At 36.5% G+C, this 18,253-nt stretch overlaps 1 protein-coding gene across 1 annotated transcript; it reads right to left on the bottom strand.

Annotated features, from left to right (window-relative positions):
* Positions 1 to 889: 889 nt before the first annotated feature.
* Positions 890 to 16,217, bottom strand: LOC127938907 (sorting nexin-3-like). The gene is made up of 4 exons (XM_052535822.1): positions 15,998 to 16,217; positions 3,768 to 3,863; positions 3,368 to 3,492; positions 890 to 1,687 (listed from the first exon to the last, which is right to left on the bottom strand). Exons 1-4 carry the CDS (start codon positions 16,157 to 16,159, stop codon positions 1,582 to 1,584), a joined length of 489 nt encoding a protein of 162 aa, XP_052391782.1. The 5' UTR covers positions 16,160 to 16,217; the 3' UTR covers positions 890 to 1,581.
* Between the last annotated feature and the right edge of the window lie 2,036 nt (positions 16,218 to 18,253).

Here is an 18,253-nt window from a genome sequence, read left to right as displayed (position 1 = left end):
CATACATACACACACAGAGGCACACAGATATAGAAATAACTAGCCATGATTCATTACAATGAAAAAAGTTTATTCTACTCTACTGTTTTTAAAAGACATTTGAGGAGGAACTGACCTTCAGAACCTAGTATTGCCCGTGTTCTTTGAGATTCCTTGTCTGTATCTGAGCATTCAGGGTCCTATGACCTTCCATTCCTTCCTCCACTCCTTTTCTATTCTGAGTAACCATTCTTAATACCATTCTCCTTTTCAAAGCCACCTGCCTCAGTCTAAAAAAAAATCAATGCATTCCATTTAGATATCGGTTTATCAGTAAATGGAATCACCCCAATTTACAGTTATCTGTGTGCATTTTAAAACACTTGAATAAAGCATATAGCAAATAACTAAATGAATTTATGCAGTTTTTAATATTGTTTGTGTAAAATACTGACAAATGTCCATGTTCTGTGGATGAATACATAGTATAATTATTTTCAATGTGTAATGCTAAAATGAGAAAACATTTATTTTAATATATCCTGCACACAGAATACTAATACTTTTCCTCCAGTTAACACAAGTTATTTCCTCTGAAATAATCTTAAATAAAAGTCTTTCTATGGTTTTCAGTTTTTTTGTTCAGGTGCATGCTATTTATCAAAAAAAAAAATAAACGTTACTGAAACAAATGGATTTTCATAGATCCAAAAGCTGTTGCCAATATGATTTTATATGATTTATATGAATCAGATATCATAGAAAACCCCATGATGACTTACTTTATACAAACTCCTGACAGTTGAAGAGAAAAATCTTTAAAGGCAGACCAAATTGTCTATCTCTTAAAAGATATTTTAGAGGAAGCAAACATAGGTGCTTTAGTTTTGCAAACCACATCATTCATGTGTGTATTTGATCCGTTTTATTGAAAAATTCTCATAAACAAAACAATGGCACAGCAGTATACAAATCTGGAAACATGCATTGTAGGCAGCACTTTCTCTTTCTGTGTAGCGCCATTACACAGTAAAAACAGGCTTGTCTGCAGCTAAGTGGGACACACGGCACACGATCAACCATCACGTATAAAGGAGGTTCCCAATTAAGTGCATCCTGCATGGTGAGCTGCTGTACGTGTTTTTCAGCACTAAAAGCAACACAGGTAGGCAGTAACAATAACACAGGAAAGCCAATGTGTGTGATACAGTGCTTGCATAATTGTGATATAGTTATTTGGTTCGTTTCGTTTGATCTTATACTAATCGAAGTTAGTGGTGCTCTGAGACAAGACTACCATAAATAAATGTTGACAACATCGATATACACAAGAACTTATTTGATCTGACTTAAAGTGGTAATATTAACATTAGGGATTTATAAATCAGAGCAAAAAGACCGAAACACTCTTTAAAGAGAAATCTTTTGGAGAAGTGAAGTGGCACAATGACTAATTGTAGAGAACGTTTTCAATCATTTCATAAAAGTTTTAGACATCCTGTGGTTCATGCTAAGATTCTGTTCCAGTTAAGAATGATTTAAACATTTCTTATTGCTTGTGGGCCATGTTTTTGTGTTTGTGCGTGTAGAGTCCAGTCCGGTTCAGGCTTGTCTAATTTTGGAAGGGGTGTAGTTTTTATCCATCGATTCCTCCTGTAGGAAGATGTGAAGGCAGCGCTCATTTTGGGCCAATGGATGACCAGCCACTCTGGAAAAATCAGACCAAAAATTGGATATTAGCCACCAAAAAATTTTTAAGCAAGTATACACACTGTAAAGCGAGTGCACGAGAGATAGAGAGAGAGGAGGCGGAATCAACTTTGACCCCAATCAAGATATAACTCTTAGACATTATTAGGAGGCTGTGACATTTTGCAGCATTCTTCTTCAGATCATAAATCATCCAGTTTGAATTTCAGAGCGATATTATCAAAATTTAATTACGCATATCTTTAAAAACAGTAGAATGAGCCATCATGCTAATTAAACTCATTATTTTACCATTCAATCTATTCCAGTTTCCACTGGAAGAAAAAGGACCCTTACACCTCTAAAATTACACGATGCTCACGATGTTACAAGTCAAGATGACGGAGGATGATTTTCAGATTTGGGACAAGGAAATGTACAAATCTACTCACACATAGTCTAGATGTATGATGGGAATGCATCCCCCTTCTCCAGATGCTATTAGTAGCAAACAATGACATTTAATTCAGGAATTTTGGGTAAAAGAAAAAAATCCCATCTTAATTACCTCCATATCCTTTCTTTCTTCAAACCTAATTTACAGCTGTTCGTCTCGCATTAAAATTCAAACAGGTAGAGCTGGCGCATTTGCACATGAAACAAAGATAATGGCAAAGTCTGCAATCACAGCAAATAATTACAATCGAACTGTAACTTTTATTGTCTCAGTCGGCGGGGGGAACAGCACCTCGGATCAAAAATAAGCAAGAGAGCACACAACATCTTGTAGGGAAAAGGTATGCACGCCTGTAATTTCACTCGCAATTATCATAAATTACACATCAAAAATAAAACAAATGTAAAAAGTAAAGCTGGTGCACTTGCGGCCTCTCATCAGTTTCGATCATTCTGTAGGTAATTATGAGAGAAGGAAAAAAGTGTGAGGGAAGACATCAGATGACACAAAGGCTGGCAAGTGTCTGTTTTTCTTTTTTACTGAAGTACCTTAACTAAAAACTCTTGTATTTCATTATCATGAGAACCGCTTCAGTGTTCCATATAAAAAACAGTTCGATGTGCCGAGGCTAAAATAAGTTAAAAGCAAGGACACGCAGTAGACGACAATGTAAATCTTGTCATATCCACACTTGAGAATAAAATCGCAAGGAAAAAGTTATTTTTTCACAGTGCATCATGGGTACATACGGTTTCCTCCATTAGTTCACCACCTTTTCTGTGTCCCCCATGTCTTGTCAATCAAAATATTTACAAATAACATATTTTTTTATTATTAGTAACATCACTAAAACATTTTGTTTCTCAAATGTGCATGCACCTTTGGCCAGTTTTCTTTCATGGCTTACACTTTAGTATTTCTAATCACTCAGATAACATTAAAAATGTCTAGCATGAATGGAAATATACTTGGTTACAATTTCACTCCTAAGAATTTGCAGGGGTGCCAATAATTGAAGCACACTATAAAAAAAAAAAAAGTCATGTGTTTGACAGCCAAGCAATGTATGAACTGATAAAATATACACCTGGAACCTTGTGCAAAGTGAGTTCAGTTTAAAATAATCTGCACAAAATATACTTTATTTGGAAGGGATCCCTGTTAATTGTTACATTTTGGAATTTTGTCCTCATGTGTTCTTGGTGAACATAAATGCATGGTCTGGAGGAACTTGTAACTTACTTGTTGAGGAACTGTTCTAGGCCTTGCCGCCGTTCTTCGATAAAAGAGTCGTCAAAAATACCATCATCCCCACGGAATGGGAGCTGCCTGAACAGAGCCTTTCCAGGAAGAGGAGGAACTACCACCTATTAGAAATACAAAAACTTCATTCAAGTTACATACATCTAAGAATGCAATCACAGGTCTCTAACAATCACTTCAAATGTGATTGCTTTAACTACAGAACCTATCCAATCCAATGATTGAAAAAGCTTTGCTCACAAATGTTTCTAGTTGAAATGGACTCTTACAAGAGCACAGAAGGATGATACAATCCCTCACCCTGAACATTTGAACATCATGTTCCAACCAAATCAACACTATTCTTTTATTCATAATCTAGCCTTCGCCAATCTTTCACCTTGCTTTCTCTCTCCAGCTCTCCTCTCAACCACTCAAAGTCGCTGTATCTCCTCCGAACACGTGACTCCTTCAGCTTGAAGATGGGGAGGTTTGTCTGAGGAGAACAAGAAAGGACAAACAACATCTGAAGCACCAGATTAAGGGAAAACGTTTAAAACAGACATACATTTTTAAATAAAAGTAGTTTGAAAACCATGTTAAGACTGATGGTGTAGCTGAACAGCATCACTATTTCAATAACACCAAGTTCAGTATTAGAGTCTAGAGTAAAGCATTAAATAAATAGGTAGAGTCCACAAAAAGGCCCACTGAGATTCTAAAACAGGGTCAATGCAGAAGCAGGTGTTTATTAAATAAAAGAACAGCCTGATGACAGCATTCAAAGAGACGCTTAAGAGGCAAAAGGCAGCGGAAGTAACCAACACATGGATGGGAATAAAAGTCTAGATCAATACTCATAAACAGGCTGATTTGCTTGACGCAGGGGGGTGTAAGCTTTCCTTTCCTTTTCTAATCATATCATTGACGATCCTCACACCATGTATTCCGGTGATCTCCAGTACCATTTGCATTTTTTATAACTCGGATCTAGGCATTTCTTCAACCCTTGCGGTCATTGAGAGCAGGATAGCTGCAATGCCAAGGAAGCGTTTAGTAGTGACCTCACTGAGGTGCTCGATAATACTTTGTGAATGGCTGGACCACTGGGTTTACATTCTAAGTAAAGAGGTCAAAATAAGTTAATCCCTACGTCAATTGATCACAGTAACAGTTCATTTAATACACACAGTCATGAGAATAACGTCATGCTTTCAACTATTATACGGTGCACAGTCAAAACGGAGGAAGAGTTTGTTAGTTATTGAACAGAATTAGTTCTTAGGCCAAGGGTGAAAGCCCATTTATCTTGAACATTTCTTAAAACACACACATAGAAAATATAAAGACCCATGAAGGTTTCTTATTGCACTCTACAACTTCAGTATTGTCTTTACAAAGTAAAGCAGGGGACAAGATTATCTTGCAAAAGAAAAATGTCATCTTTACGTCATCTTCTAATGAAGGTATCATTTTGAAGTCATTCAAGCCAAGGCACAAGACGTCAACGAAAACAAAATACAATGCTCAAGAGTAGAAAGCCTATGGATGTTGATGACAATTATTAATATTATATATTAAACTATCTAGTGGCACTTAGTCAAAGGACAAGCTGCAACTGTCCAAAATGTGTTCCTTCTGTTGCACTACTAGCAGTAACAATAATAAAATTGTATCTGAACAGACTTGCCAAAAACGCTCCCTATATGGTAGTACAACCAGCCGCTCATATGACTGGCCAGGTCAAAGTTGCCAAACAAAATGCAAAGCATAAAAATCCCTTACTTAGAAAGCTATCTTAAAGCTGTACATTAAGATTAGACCATAAAAACACAACTCCTGTCCCTATTTCAATGTGAGCCAATAGGATTTGTTTGTCTGTTTCATCACTTTGTAGCTGAAAATTCTGTCTGACCGATTAGGAAAGTAACATTACACAACAAGCAGCATGATTGAAGGAATAGTTACACACTGAAGTTTACTATTTAGGGTAAGGAGTTTGATCAAATCTCTCACCTTAAGTATGAGCAACGGTAATAGTGATGCTTGCAAGCACCACTAATTACACTTCAACAAAAATGCTGTGATGGGAGCAGTGTTGTATTTGTGAGTGTGTGTAAAGAGAAGGGAGGGGTATGTCACACTGTACAGCTGCAGATGTAAACTCTGAAGAGTTTGACTGTCCTCCCTTCACTGCTAATGATCTCAATCAAACCTGAGACAAGCAAACAAAACAGCCCAACAAAGGGCCTGATTACCGTGGCAACCAAAGTTAACCACACAGACAGAAGCCCTTACACATCAAACACTCAATGAGCAGATGAAAACAGCCCAATTCATTAAGACGGCAGCCTTGCACTGCGGCTAAGACGGGGCTTTTCAAGAGGTCCATCAATACCTGTGAGCATACTGGTAAGTGGGGAATGATATGACATGATTAAATCACAGGTAATGAGACTCAGTGTTACACGATCAAATGCTTAGAGACTCTCTGATGGCCAGCTATGCTCTCTTGGGTGGTTTTTATTTTAATTCCATAAACTTGGTGGGATATTTAATGTTTTTCTCTGTAGATGCCAACTAACCTGCTAAAAAACAAGCTTTCTTGTCATTAAGCATAACACTGTGACTAAACCAAGAGTGACGTGATGTTAAAGGAACAATCCGCTTTTTTTGAAAATAGGCTAATTTTCCAGTGATATTACGCAGCTCCTTAAAATAGTCCCTAGCTAGTTTGTGTAGTTGCAGCAATAGCAGAGTTGCTGGGGACTATTTTCAGGCACTGCGTAATATCACTACGCCAGTTGCACCCATGGTAGGGAATCAAAGTTACTTGATTACGTTGGAACGAGAGTATAGATTCTAGCCATATCAGCCTAGAAAATCACAATTTTTCATTTTTTCCATCAGTCTTAGTAAACAATGTAAGTACAGAGGAATCAAGCTTTGAATAGGAAAAATATAGAAACTCTATAGTCATTTATAAAGCGAGATGCTAACGGTCCATCAGATTCAATGATCTATGCTAAGCTAAGCTAAAAGTGCTACATCCAGACCCTGAGATCGGCTGAATGGATTAAAAAAATGGTAAAAACAACTGTTTAACTCTAGGGGAGTTGGAAAATCAGCCTATTTTCAAAAAAAGTGTAGTGTTCCCTTAAGTAATGTTAAACTGAGTTTTTGGCAGTTGCAGTGTAAAAAAAAAATTAAAAAAAAATAAAAATAATATATATTCAAATAATAGAAAAACTGGACGGTAATTTTCTGAAGTAAAAAAAAAAAAAAAGGAAATATTCAGGAAGCTGAGGAGCCAGAAAAAGAATTGTGAAATAACAGAAAATAACCATATCGTAAAATACATTAAATTTTCAGCAATTAAAATACAGCTTGTTCCTGTAATTTTAATATCAAAAATTAAAAAGTAATATTAAAAAGGCCACAGTTGCTGTTCCATCACATTTATTAACAACAGAGCATGTGTCAAGGGCCTAAAAGTCCATCTCCTGGTTTAATTATCTATTCAGGTTCAACTTGAACACATGGAAATATAAAGCATATAAACACAGAATTTAAACATAGACATCATATGACTTTGACGATCAAGTTATCTGGTTACATCACTGAATAATATTGGTGTAAAGGTACATAAACCTGACGGTTCGGTACGTACCTTGGTTTTGATGTCACAGTTCGGTACAGTTTTGGTACAGTGTTTTTTCTTATTAAACAGTGGTTTATAGGACAAATTGCTCTTTATTTAAACAAATTCAGTTATAATCAAAATTTCTTAATAAAAAATCTACATAAAAATCTACTTCGATGTATGCTCTAAACTTTAGTGAGCTCTTTTACATTAGGCCTACTATAAGGTTACAGTTAACAACAGAACCCAGACTAAAATGTAATAACTATATTTTTTTTAAATATAACAAGCAACGCTCAACTTAAAAAAAAAAAAAAAAGGATGCAATCATGTAAAATGGATATAATGTAGTTTTTAAAGTAACTTCTAAATTATAAAAAATCTACTTCTTGTTAAAATATATTAATTTGCACAGTGCCTCTCATAACTTGTTTCATAACAGATTTATTTAAACATTAAATAATTAAGACATCACTAACAGGTAAAGAAAAATATAATGATTATATAGTCTAACACTTTGCAAAATGCTCTTATCTTGACTTCATTTATAGCGCACTTATGAGCTGTGGACACTGATGACTTGCCTGAGGTAAATGAAATGCTACGTGATTTTTTTAAATGCTACATGACATTTCGTTTACAAGTTGTTTTATTGCTGTCTTTCCAAGGTTGAAACACTGACTAAATGATTACATGAGGCATGAGATGTTCATTCATGTTTATTTCATGTTAAAACTAGAAGTAAAGAGGAAGGGAGGATCACACTGCCATTTGAACTGAGGCGTTTATATGTTTACTAACAATACCTCTAATGTTTTCAACTACTTGTAAATCATGAGAAAATTCCCATTCTAAACAGTGACACGGGGCAGTGCAGTCGCCTGTCAATGACGTTAGTTACCCTTTGTTACCACCTTTACTGATGTAGAAACCACATGACAACAGTGTCGTGGACAAACGCGGAACTTCAACTAGAAAGAGATGCCGATCTTGCTTGTGTTTTACTCAACAGGTGAGTTGCTTTGATTCGTATCTTTACAGAAAACGTATGCTATTATAACGATCAACAAGATAAGTATAATGGGGCATACACGCCAAACGCAGGGCATCGTCTGATCATGTCTTTACATTGACTTTGTATGTAATCTACTAGCGCAAATCGTTGAACTAGCATTGAATCCATGATTTATCTTTCCGTCTGATGCCCGTCAGCGGTTGGGTATAAGACAAATCCCATTGTTCCACGCTCCTCCTTAGCGTCATCAAACCATGCGACTGTTATTGTTATGGTAATGCACCCTCTAGTGGCAGGTCCTAAGACCTGTACCTTTAACATGAGTAACAATATATAAAACTTGACTTTTCCAATGAAGTTCCACTCATGCAGTGGTTAAAACAATGTATTTGTTTTACTGAAAGGCCCAAAAATATTTTGTACGAATACGTGTAGCGTTACACCCCTACTGAATAAACATTAGGCTGAATATCTAAGGCATTCGCATGATGATGTATCTTCAATGGCAACAATGTTGTTGTTAGTTTGTGTGCATATTTTTTTATTATTTTTTTTTTTTATGTATTTATTTTTTTATTTTTTTTTATTTTTTTTTTTTATTTGGGGGGGGGGGATTCCTGTAAAAAGACTACTTAAAAATTATAAAATGACTATAAAAAAGTAATCTATTATATAAAAATGATGTACATTTAAGGTCTATTTCTGTAATTTTTCTGTAATTGTATTTTAAAAATACAGCCCTGTCCCAAATGGCACAGTTCGTGCCAAAATGTGGTGAGCCGATCCGAACCAATCAGAAGTAGCCCAGAAACCTGTCCATTATATGGAGAAAAAACCTCAAAAACCTTAATTTCTTTGTGACAAAATACAAAAAAAGACATGAAAATCTTGGATGACACGGAGGTGATTAAATTATCAGGAAATTTAAATATGTTCTGATCTAGATGTTTGTAACATCGCACAGCATTTTCACATTCAGAGTTAATAGGAAAAACCCTTTGTGGCTGGATCACAACAATACATTTACACACATAATGCAATGACCATTGACACAGTGATGGATTTTAAGCCAATAAGTTATTTTTTTTAAGAAATGAAATGTTTTTAAAAGATCAGCATGGATACATTAAATTGATCAAAAGTGACAGTAAAGATAATTAAAATGTTACAAAAGATTCACAATAAAAAATGGTCAACATGTTTTCCATTACTTCAACTTAACCAAAACAGTTGAACCAGTTTCAACTTTCTGAAGTTATAAAAGAGATTTTACTTGATGTTAAGTAATTTTATTAAAAATTTAAGTTGAAATGACTTACTGACTAAATTTAAGGTAGCAACTTATTTTTAGTGTTTCCATTATAAAATGCTGTTCTTTATAACATTGAATTCATCAAATAATCCTGAAAGAACTCAGTTTCCACAAAAATATAATAAGCCGTTTTCAACATTGACATAAACATGGACTAAAATTAGTTAATAAAATGTGCAAACTGCCCTTTCACTGGTCATAATTATGTATGTATATTGACCAGAGGAAAAAGGCGTGTTTTGATGAAAACATTACAGTGCCATGTTGACCCAGAGGTTCTGTCTTCAAGATTCAACAAGTATGATCAATGTTATTAGCACATTCATGTCGTACAAACAAATTGTATGCAAAAATACCCTAAACATGTCAAAAACAAAACAACCCAGAAAGAATGGGACAGAATGACTGGGTAAGAAAAAGTCGGAGAGAGACTGAGAGAAATACAGACCAAGTCCGTTTTATGCACAACACCCCAAAATAGCCAATTGTGTGAAAGCTGCACTAAAAGCGTTCTTTCTTTTAGTCACTCTTCTGCACTGTTAAAAGCTTCCACATGGCTTATGCCGATATGAGGAGATGGCAGAATCCAGGTCTCTCTCCTCGTTTTCAGATGCATGCGTGTGCTGGGGACAATGATGTATCCTCATTAGGAGGAGAGCGAGGGCAGTGAAAAAACAGCTGAGGGGTCACCTCACACTGCGAAGGGCTCTGCAGTGGCTATGCATTAGCTTTTAGCGAGTCGGATCAAGTCAAGTTTAAGAGCGAGCATTTCATCTCTTCTCTTTTTCAAAATAAAAGTAGCAAAAATGGAAGCACAATACCATCTCATTGCATCATAGCTCCAAAGAGAAGAGGACAGAGGGACAATGAGAGCACTCACGCCCCACCATCATCCCCCTCTGTGTTTAACACACAAGTTGCTCTCTCTCTCTCTCACACTCACACACACACACACACACGCAAAACACACCCGCCCGACACCCTCACTCTAGCAAAAAGCTGCTCCCTGTCTTTGTTCCCATAGCATCAACTCCCACTTTTGATACTGTCATCTCAAGTAGGATATGGTAGCCTTGATACAATATGCTGCCCATTACCATTAAAATAGTTGTCGGGGAGGATGCTGCAGACTTTGGATTACACTTGACTGGGACTGACAACCAGGCAAGCAAGCAAGCCATTTTTAGTAATGGCAGAAAGGGAGTGTGAGAGAGAGAGAGGGCTTTTTGGAAATTGGAAAAGAGAATGAAAGGGGGATGACAAGGAGGAGGAGGTGAAGAGAGGAGAAAGGGAGCGAAAGATGGGTAGGGAAAGAGAGCATTGTATACAAAAACGCAGAAGGGGGGCTGAGGATTCTCTAGTCTGTAAACAACGTCAGTGGTCTCATGTAACGCACTGTAAACAAGGTGGCCACAAACAAAGAGTTAAAGCCACGGTGAGATGGTCACAATATGGATCTTATATGAAGTTATATGAACTGAGGCCAACAAACAGAACTTCTATGACAGAAAGTCATTACCAGAGAGACCATGCTTATGATGTGCTGTCATGTGAATATGAGCTCGAACTGCCTGTGATAAACCCAATAAAACTGACATATTCCAGGAACAAGTGAATATATCACAGTTGCAAATTTGCATAAACCATAAAGTGAAAGATTATAGGCAATGAAGTCAACGTTCAGCTGTTTAAATTACTAAAGGGACTTTTATTTTCAAATTATGGCACAAAGCAACTGTTCTCTATTTGAGCTTCCTATCTCATAAGCAAAAAAAAAAGTATGACAAACTCAAATATCAGGCAGAAACAGAAAAGTTAGCCTACCTTTCAAAGGTTTGGGGTCTGTAAGATTTTTTTTATGTTTTTGAAAGAAGTGTCTTTTGCTCACCAAGGCTGCATTTATTTGATCAAAAATGCAATAGAACAGTATTATTGTGGAATATTATTACAATTTAAAATAACTCTTCTGTCTTAATATATTTAAAAAATATATTTCTTCCTGTGATGTGGAAGCTGAATTTTAAATTACCGGAGTAAGTTGCTGGTTTGATTTTAACATGCTGATTTGGCATCAAAACCATTTCGTATTATCATCAATGTTAAAACAGCTGTGCTGCTTTATATTTTTGTGAAAACATTGCTTTATTTTAGAATTCTTTAATGAACAAGACCTTTAATGAACAAGTTCAAAAGACCTTGAATGAATGAATGAATGAACGAAAGTCTTTATTAATCAACTAAATGTATCCTTTTGAACAGAACTATATAGCTGCTTTGTGTTACTGCATTAAAATCTCTCGAACAATTCTCCCCAAAATTAAAATTGCCATTAATTACTCACCCTAATGTCATTTCAATCCTTATTGACTCTCTCTCTTTAACACAAAAGGACAGATTCTGAAGAACTGTACTGGTTGCACTTTCCAACTATAAGAATGGGAATGGAGGCTTTAAAGAGGATGCAAAAACAATAAAAGGATCATAAAAGTTGTGCGTGCAACTTGTGTGGTACATTTTTATATCTTCTGAAGTCATATGACAGTATTATAGGAACACACAAAATTTAGGTTTGATTGAGCCAGTTAGTTCACAAACAAATCATTCAGTTTTGGTTTTGTGAACTGAATCGATTGTCTGATGACAAAGATTGTACTCACACAACAAGATACGTCCATAAATCGAATACTGCTCACATGAATGTTCCTGATTAATTATATTGGAAATATTCACTTTTTATATTATGCCAGTTTGATAATCAGATTGGAATGACATGAGAGTAAATAAATTCTACCTTTAAGTTTAAATTACAGATAAATAAAAAAAATCCAACAGAACTTTAAGAATCCATCAATATCTGAACTGAGGAAGAGATAAGCCCGTCCTGAGACGAGACCAGAGAAGCAGGTGACGGGGGATGGGCATGTTTGTGCCATGCAGTGGGGGGTGGGTTTGGCAGGGGGTTAAGACGAGGTCTGCACCCCCACAGTCATTCACACGTTCCACTTTAAAAGAAGGGATTAAGAAGCTTCTCGCTCCCTCTCCAAGACACACAGACATCTATGGGATGTGGGATATGACGATGGAAAGGATAATGGTTGGCCACCGAGCGAAAGAGAGAAAGCGTGCATGGATGGTGCGGAAGAGCGTCAAAGAAATATGGTGCCCTTGGCACACAAAAGCATGTAATCAACACAGGCAGTGTTACTATGACAAATACAAACAGAATCTCTTTATCTCCTCTCATTGTTGCGATTGGGCTACTTCAGTAGCAAATCAAAAGTTGACAGCCCCTCTCTTTCTCGCGGTCTTGAGGGCTAGAGCGAGAGAGCGATAGCGTGAGAGGGATGTGTGGGGTGTTCCCTTATGCAAAGCAGGGTCACCGCAGTCTCAGAGACACACAATAATACTGATTACACGCATATGCTAATTATTATACGCTAATCAAGTACAGTAGCTTTAGATTTGGGCTAATGGCAGGCGGTGGCCCACTCTGTAGGTAGGAGAAAGCTAAAAATACTATAGGAAAGCTGGGAAGACAGTGGCCTATTAGCAGACACAACAGCACTTGTCACAACTCATCAGTTGTGGAAAATCACTGCTTAGGACTGGAAGGGGTTCTGACAATGTCTTATCTTCGCCCCCGCCTCCTTTCGACGAGCACCTTAAATTTAAAAGTATCACATTTCAAAGGAGAATTTAAGCTATTTAGGGAAAAAAAAAAATGAAATAGATGGGAAGAGTTTCAACAACAACACCTGAGTCCAATGAATAGTACATCTTTCATCATAACTTCTGAAAGTATGAAGCCTTTGAGTATTGTTACAAATGTCAAGAAATAAATTAAGTAGAACAGAGAGTAGAACACAATTGTAGACCAACAAACAATTGAGAATTGTAAAATTTGTTTCCACTTTCAGGTAATGTTGCATTGTTAAGCTGCAGGGACAGCGAGTGCACAATAGTCAGAGCAATCTTTTGTTTTCCAACCTAAATCTTTAACCACTAGGACTTCTAACTTCGCTACACACCTACACCTAAATCAAATGTATCCTCGCTAAAGAGACATTTCACACACAGCAACAAAGTTATTTCTGGTGACTTCTGCAATTTGAGCAACTTCGACCATTAGCAATAAAGTTCAAACTTGAGTTTAACTTCATGAAAATAAGCAGTAATGCATTGTGTGACTACCAGTGGAAGTACAGACAGTAAACCGGCACCTGATACATAAATTCCTCTTAGAAAACAACAGTATGTCTGGGCCAAAATGAGTCCCAGTAAAATACTGAGGATAACTGAGAACTGCTAAATTTTATGCTTCGTTATAGGAATCTTCTAAAAACTATAAGGAAGACAGGGGTTTCCTGGCTCAAAATCAGGTGGAGGTGGTACCATTCTGATCATGCACACCACCCTTTAACTGGCAGAAGCAAACACTTTTTACACGCAACACAAACAAAACCTGTTGAACATTAAATTAAACACAACATAACAGCTAAAAGGGGCCCTTATACAGTGTAGGTGAACATAAACATAACATCAGTTCGTTAAACACTGCATGAAATTGAAAATCTCTCCTGGTACACACCACTTTGATCCAATATACATTTATCCACTTATTAAAAAAAGGATTTCTAGAAAACCAAACATTTTCTTACAACATCCCGTAAATTATTTGATAGAATAAATCATGAAATTTAATCACAGAAGGGTAACAGGTGTATCTGAGCTAACATTAGCATCAAGTTACATAAGACTATTTATAAGATTAATTCTATGATTTCACACAAATCTCCCTTCAAACCACCATCGAGTGTTTGCAATAACTTTTTTGGATTTTTGTCATATAATGTTGTTGAGATAACTTATGTGTAGCCTTTTATATTAAGCTAAATAAATAAATAAATAAATAAATAAAAATAAAAAATACATTAAAAAACAACACTTTTCCCTTAAAAAAAAAAAAAATTCTTAGCTTTCTAATCTTTTTGTGTTCTATCGGTTTTCTTTTAATTTAATTTCATCTCTATACAGGGAAAACCCTGAAATGAATTACACAACTTACACCAACTGACCCACTGCTTTTCAGGGGCAGATACTGAATGCCCCTGGAAACAAAATGATGACACGAGTCAGTTTGCTTTCTGATTTGGCCTGCCTGATGATTTTGATGTAAATGATTTTTTTCTCATGCATTTGAAGTAATTTAAAACAGAAAGCACAAGCAATCTGAAGTAATGCAAAACAGAATGCAAAGTATAGTGTTGAAACACTAAATATAATGCTAGAAGCTTGTAAGAAGCATTGTACAATGTTTACAAAGATCTTACTGATTCACATTATATGCTATCAGAATTCATCTTACTTTTTAGGCATATTAATATCAGCAACTGCACCAAATTGTATCATCGCTCTGTCTGGGCATCATTTGCTTTTAGATGAACATTTGCAATTTTAGCTGTCTCCGGATACCTAGAATTCAAATTACATGTACCGTAACTTCACCTTTTTACCATAACAGTGTGGGAATTTAGGAGGTTTGCATGTTATTTGGCCTGTCAGTCATTTTATCTGTCGAAAGGTTGATTCAATGCATAACCGTGCATGCACAAACACTCACATACGCAAAGCAGACGGAAGCCACATGTGTCTTTGTCTCACTGTTCTAAACTTCCTCTAGCATTCAGAATAATTTGGCCAACAAACCAAAGGGTATGCATTTTATCAGCACTAATATGGGCAAGCTGACTCCGTTCTTAGGAATGGTGTGTGTAAATGTGGAAAATATATGCCATAATCTACACAGTGGCTTCAGAAGAATTTGATCATAAGACAACTTAAAGAAGCAAGCATAAAACTGAAAGGTCTCACTTGATAAAGAAGATGTGCACAGTACTTCAGTTTTAACCAGGTTTATCATTATTGTTATAAGCACCATTATCTTGAATTTACACAAAAAGGTGTGGTCACACAGACTATATGCTTGAGATCTAACTGGAAATTGCTTGAAACTTGTCTTAAAAGTCTTTCAAGCCAACTTAACTACGTACGGTACTCGACTACACAACATAGTTGTTCATTGCACAGTCAGGCATAAGTAAATATTTAGGTCAGTGTCAAATGGAAAAATTAAACGGATAGTTCACCAAAACCTGAATAATCTGTCTTCACCCTCATTTTGATCCAAACATGTATTCATTCCTATTAGTGAACACAAAATAAAGGAGATGTTAAGTAGAATGTTAACAACTGCCAGCTTCAGCCACCTTTCAATGAACCTGATTTCCATTCAATAAAAGTGAACTTGACAGCTTCAGTCACATCTCCTTTTGTTTTCCAGTCAAGAAAGAAAGTTAGATGGTTTTGATAAACACGAAGATGTCCTCAATGTTTTGTTAAATCAAAATCAAAAGCAAGCTGAACAATTACACTGTCATGGAAATATTTAGCAAGCCATCAAGTTTTATAAAGCTATACCTGAACGCGCATGTCAACAGAAGTCATGGAATTATTAACTAACGCGAGCCTCACTACACTAGGATCTATCCCATTATAGATCACTTCTTATAATCGCATTAAGAGAATATTCAAGCATCAGTCTGATCAGATCAGTGTGCCAGAGCGTGTTGTTGTCTGATCAGGCCAGCATTGGCTGCTCACCTTCAGTCTGATCTCATATGTCGTGAACCTGTTCCGACCGACGCCAACCGTCTCGGGGTTGGAAACATCAATCTCTAGAAAGTTACTCGGTGGCCCATACGCATCGTTCAGGTTTTGTGGTTTAGTATACAGCCTTCTCGTATCTGGTATAGCCTCAGCCATGGCTTTCTGTTCTTAGCAAACAAGCGGTTACACTTCCGATCAGCTGAGGAACAGCTGACATGTGACATACCGACACGGTCACGTGGTACTATCCCTGTGCTTTGATTGGATCGAAGCTGTCATAGCAAGTAGAGTGTACTTTTTAGTTAAGGGCAGGCTACATTTGTGAAGTCGAATATGTTATAGGTTACATGACTATTTATAACCGTCCTAGAGTAATGCCTAGCGTTTATGTCACGTGCCAAAATACTCGGTGACTGGATAAATGATTTAGATGATCTTAATGATTTAAGATATGATTTAGGTTTTGCCTCAGTTTATATTTATAAAAACACATTTCTTAAGTAATAACGTGTTTGTTACATTATAGATTTCTCATATAATGTAACTCACATAATCCTGAAAGAGCACCATGCAGAAGCAGAGTATCTGATCTACATAAAGGGATATCAAGGTGTCCGAGAGAAAGAGATACAGATAGTATATTATTGTATTTATTTAAAAAAACAAATAACCAGTCTGTCAAACCTTTTATTGTGCTGTATTATTTTACATATAAGAGCATATTTCTTGAATATTTCCACAAATGTAAATATTTTAAGTTCAAATATCTCCTTTTGAACAATCCTTTTTAAATTTGAAGGCGTTGGTCAGTATGGCTTTTTTTGATTATGCATTTATTACTATTTCATTATCATCCATATGTTGACCATATTTTATTTAAAGATATGGCCACTTGTATGTTTTGCCTGAAATTTATAGTTCACCCCAAAATTTTTATGGTCATCTTTTACTAATGCTAACATTATTCTCTTGCCGTATACCTTTGTTCGTTTTTAGTTCTGTTGTTCTGCATTCATAAAAAAAAAAACATGTGAATTATTAATGTATTATTATCAAGTATTATGTGATGTAAGCACTGTAAAAATTCTTTACTAAATAGATGTCAAATAAATGTTTATTTTTGCAGGACATACTTCATCAGCATCTTGGGCTCTTCGGACTCATCAGCCACTTTGACAGACTCTGGTTCACTGCGAGAGGACGCTCAACAGAGAGCTGCACTTCTTCAGTTAGGACAGTTAAACAGAGTTATGAGTGATGACAGACTATACCAACATCCCAATAATTCTCTCTCAAACCTTAAGTCTGCTTGCAGAGTCAAACCACCTCAGAACTGGAGAATAAAGTAAACTCAAATGAAAAGAAGACAGAGATGTTAATGACTCGTATAGTATGTGCGTAACTGAGAAATGTATTCTGTGAATGTTTACAATGAAGAAAATGCTTAGCAGTCCAACCTTCAGTCAGACCCCAGCGCTTGCACTGTGCCATTGCCTAATTTGCTGTGGGATTGTTATTTGTAGGTCAAAGCAGCCTGTCTGTGTTTGTGGGGGTGTAGAGTGGGAGGAAAGACGAGACCAAGCACTTGCTGGATCACAGCACAGCCCCCTACTGAGTCAGGACACCCCACCTACCCCTCGTCTCAGTAATGAGGGGTCGCTATTGTCTGGGAAAGAGATTCCCAGCTCCATTTTTAATAAGGAGAAATAAACATAAACATGTACAGCGATGTGCTCTTGTGGTGATTATTTAGGACAAAAAAGCTAAATGTTTTGTGCATAGGGTGAATTGAACAGTGCAAGGGTTGACTAAATGCATTCTTTTTATTTAAAAGTGAATCACTTCTTATATTAACCAAAGATATTCCTTCTTAAAAAATTTATTAAAATCCCAAAGTCATTGTATATCTAAAGCATTACCAGAGCAAACAACAGTTCATTTGTTAAAGAGAGTGGAAAACAGACTTTCTAATTAAGAGTGTTGGGATGTGAACTTTTTCCCAGTGAAAGTGTAGCGCATGACTCCACCTTGTGGACCCGTCCCTGACAGGGCCTGTGTCCGCTCTGTGTTTGTCCACTCTACTGTGACTGGACCACTGCCACCAGCCACAATAACGAGCTACAGAGAGTTCTGGAAGTCAGTGAGAAGTCACACGCTGTCATCCAAGAACGCTGCGCTTCACTGCTCAAACAGCATTGCCCCCACCAGAAAAAATCAGAATACGGTTCTGTGTCTTTCCTGAATAATCAA

Source organism: Carassius gibelio, chromosome A20, assembly GCF_023724105.1.
Source record: "Carassius gibelio isolate Cgi1373 ecotype wild population from Czech Republic chromosome A20, carGib1.2-hapl.c, whole genome shotgun sequence".
Taxonomy (NCBI): domain Eukaryota; kingdom Metazoa; phylum Chordata; class Actinopteri; order Cypriniformes; family Cyprinidae; genus Carassius; species Carassius gibelio.
This window is presented reverse-complemented; position numbering and strand designations above follow the sequence as displayed.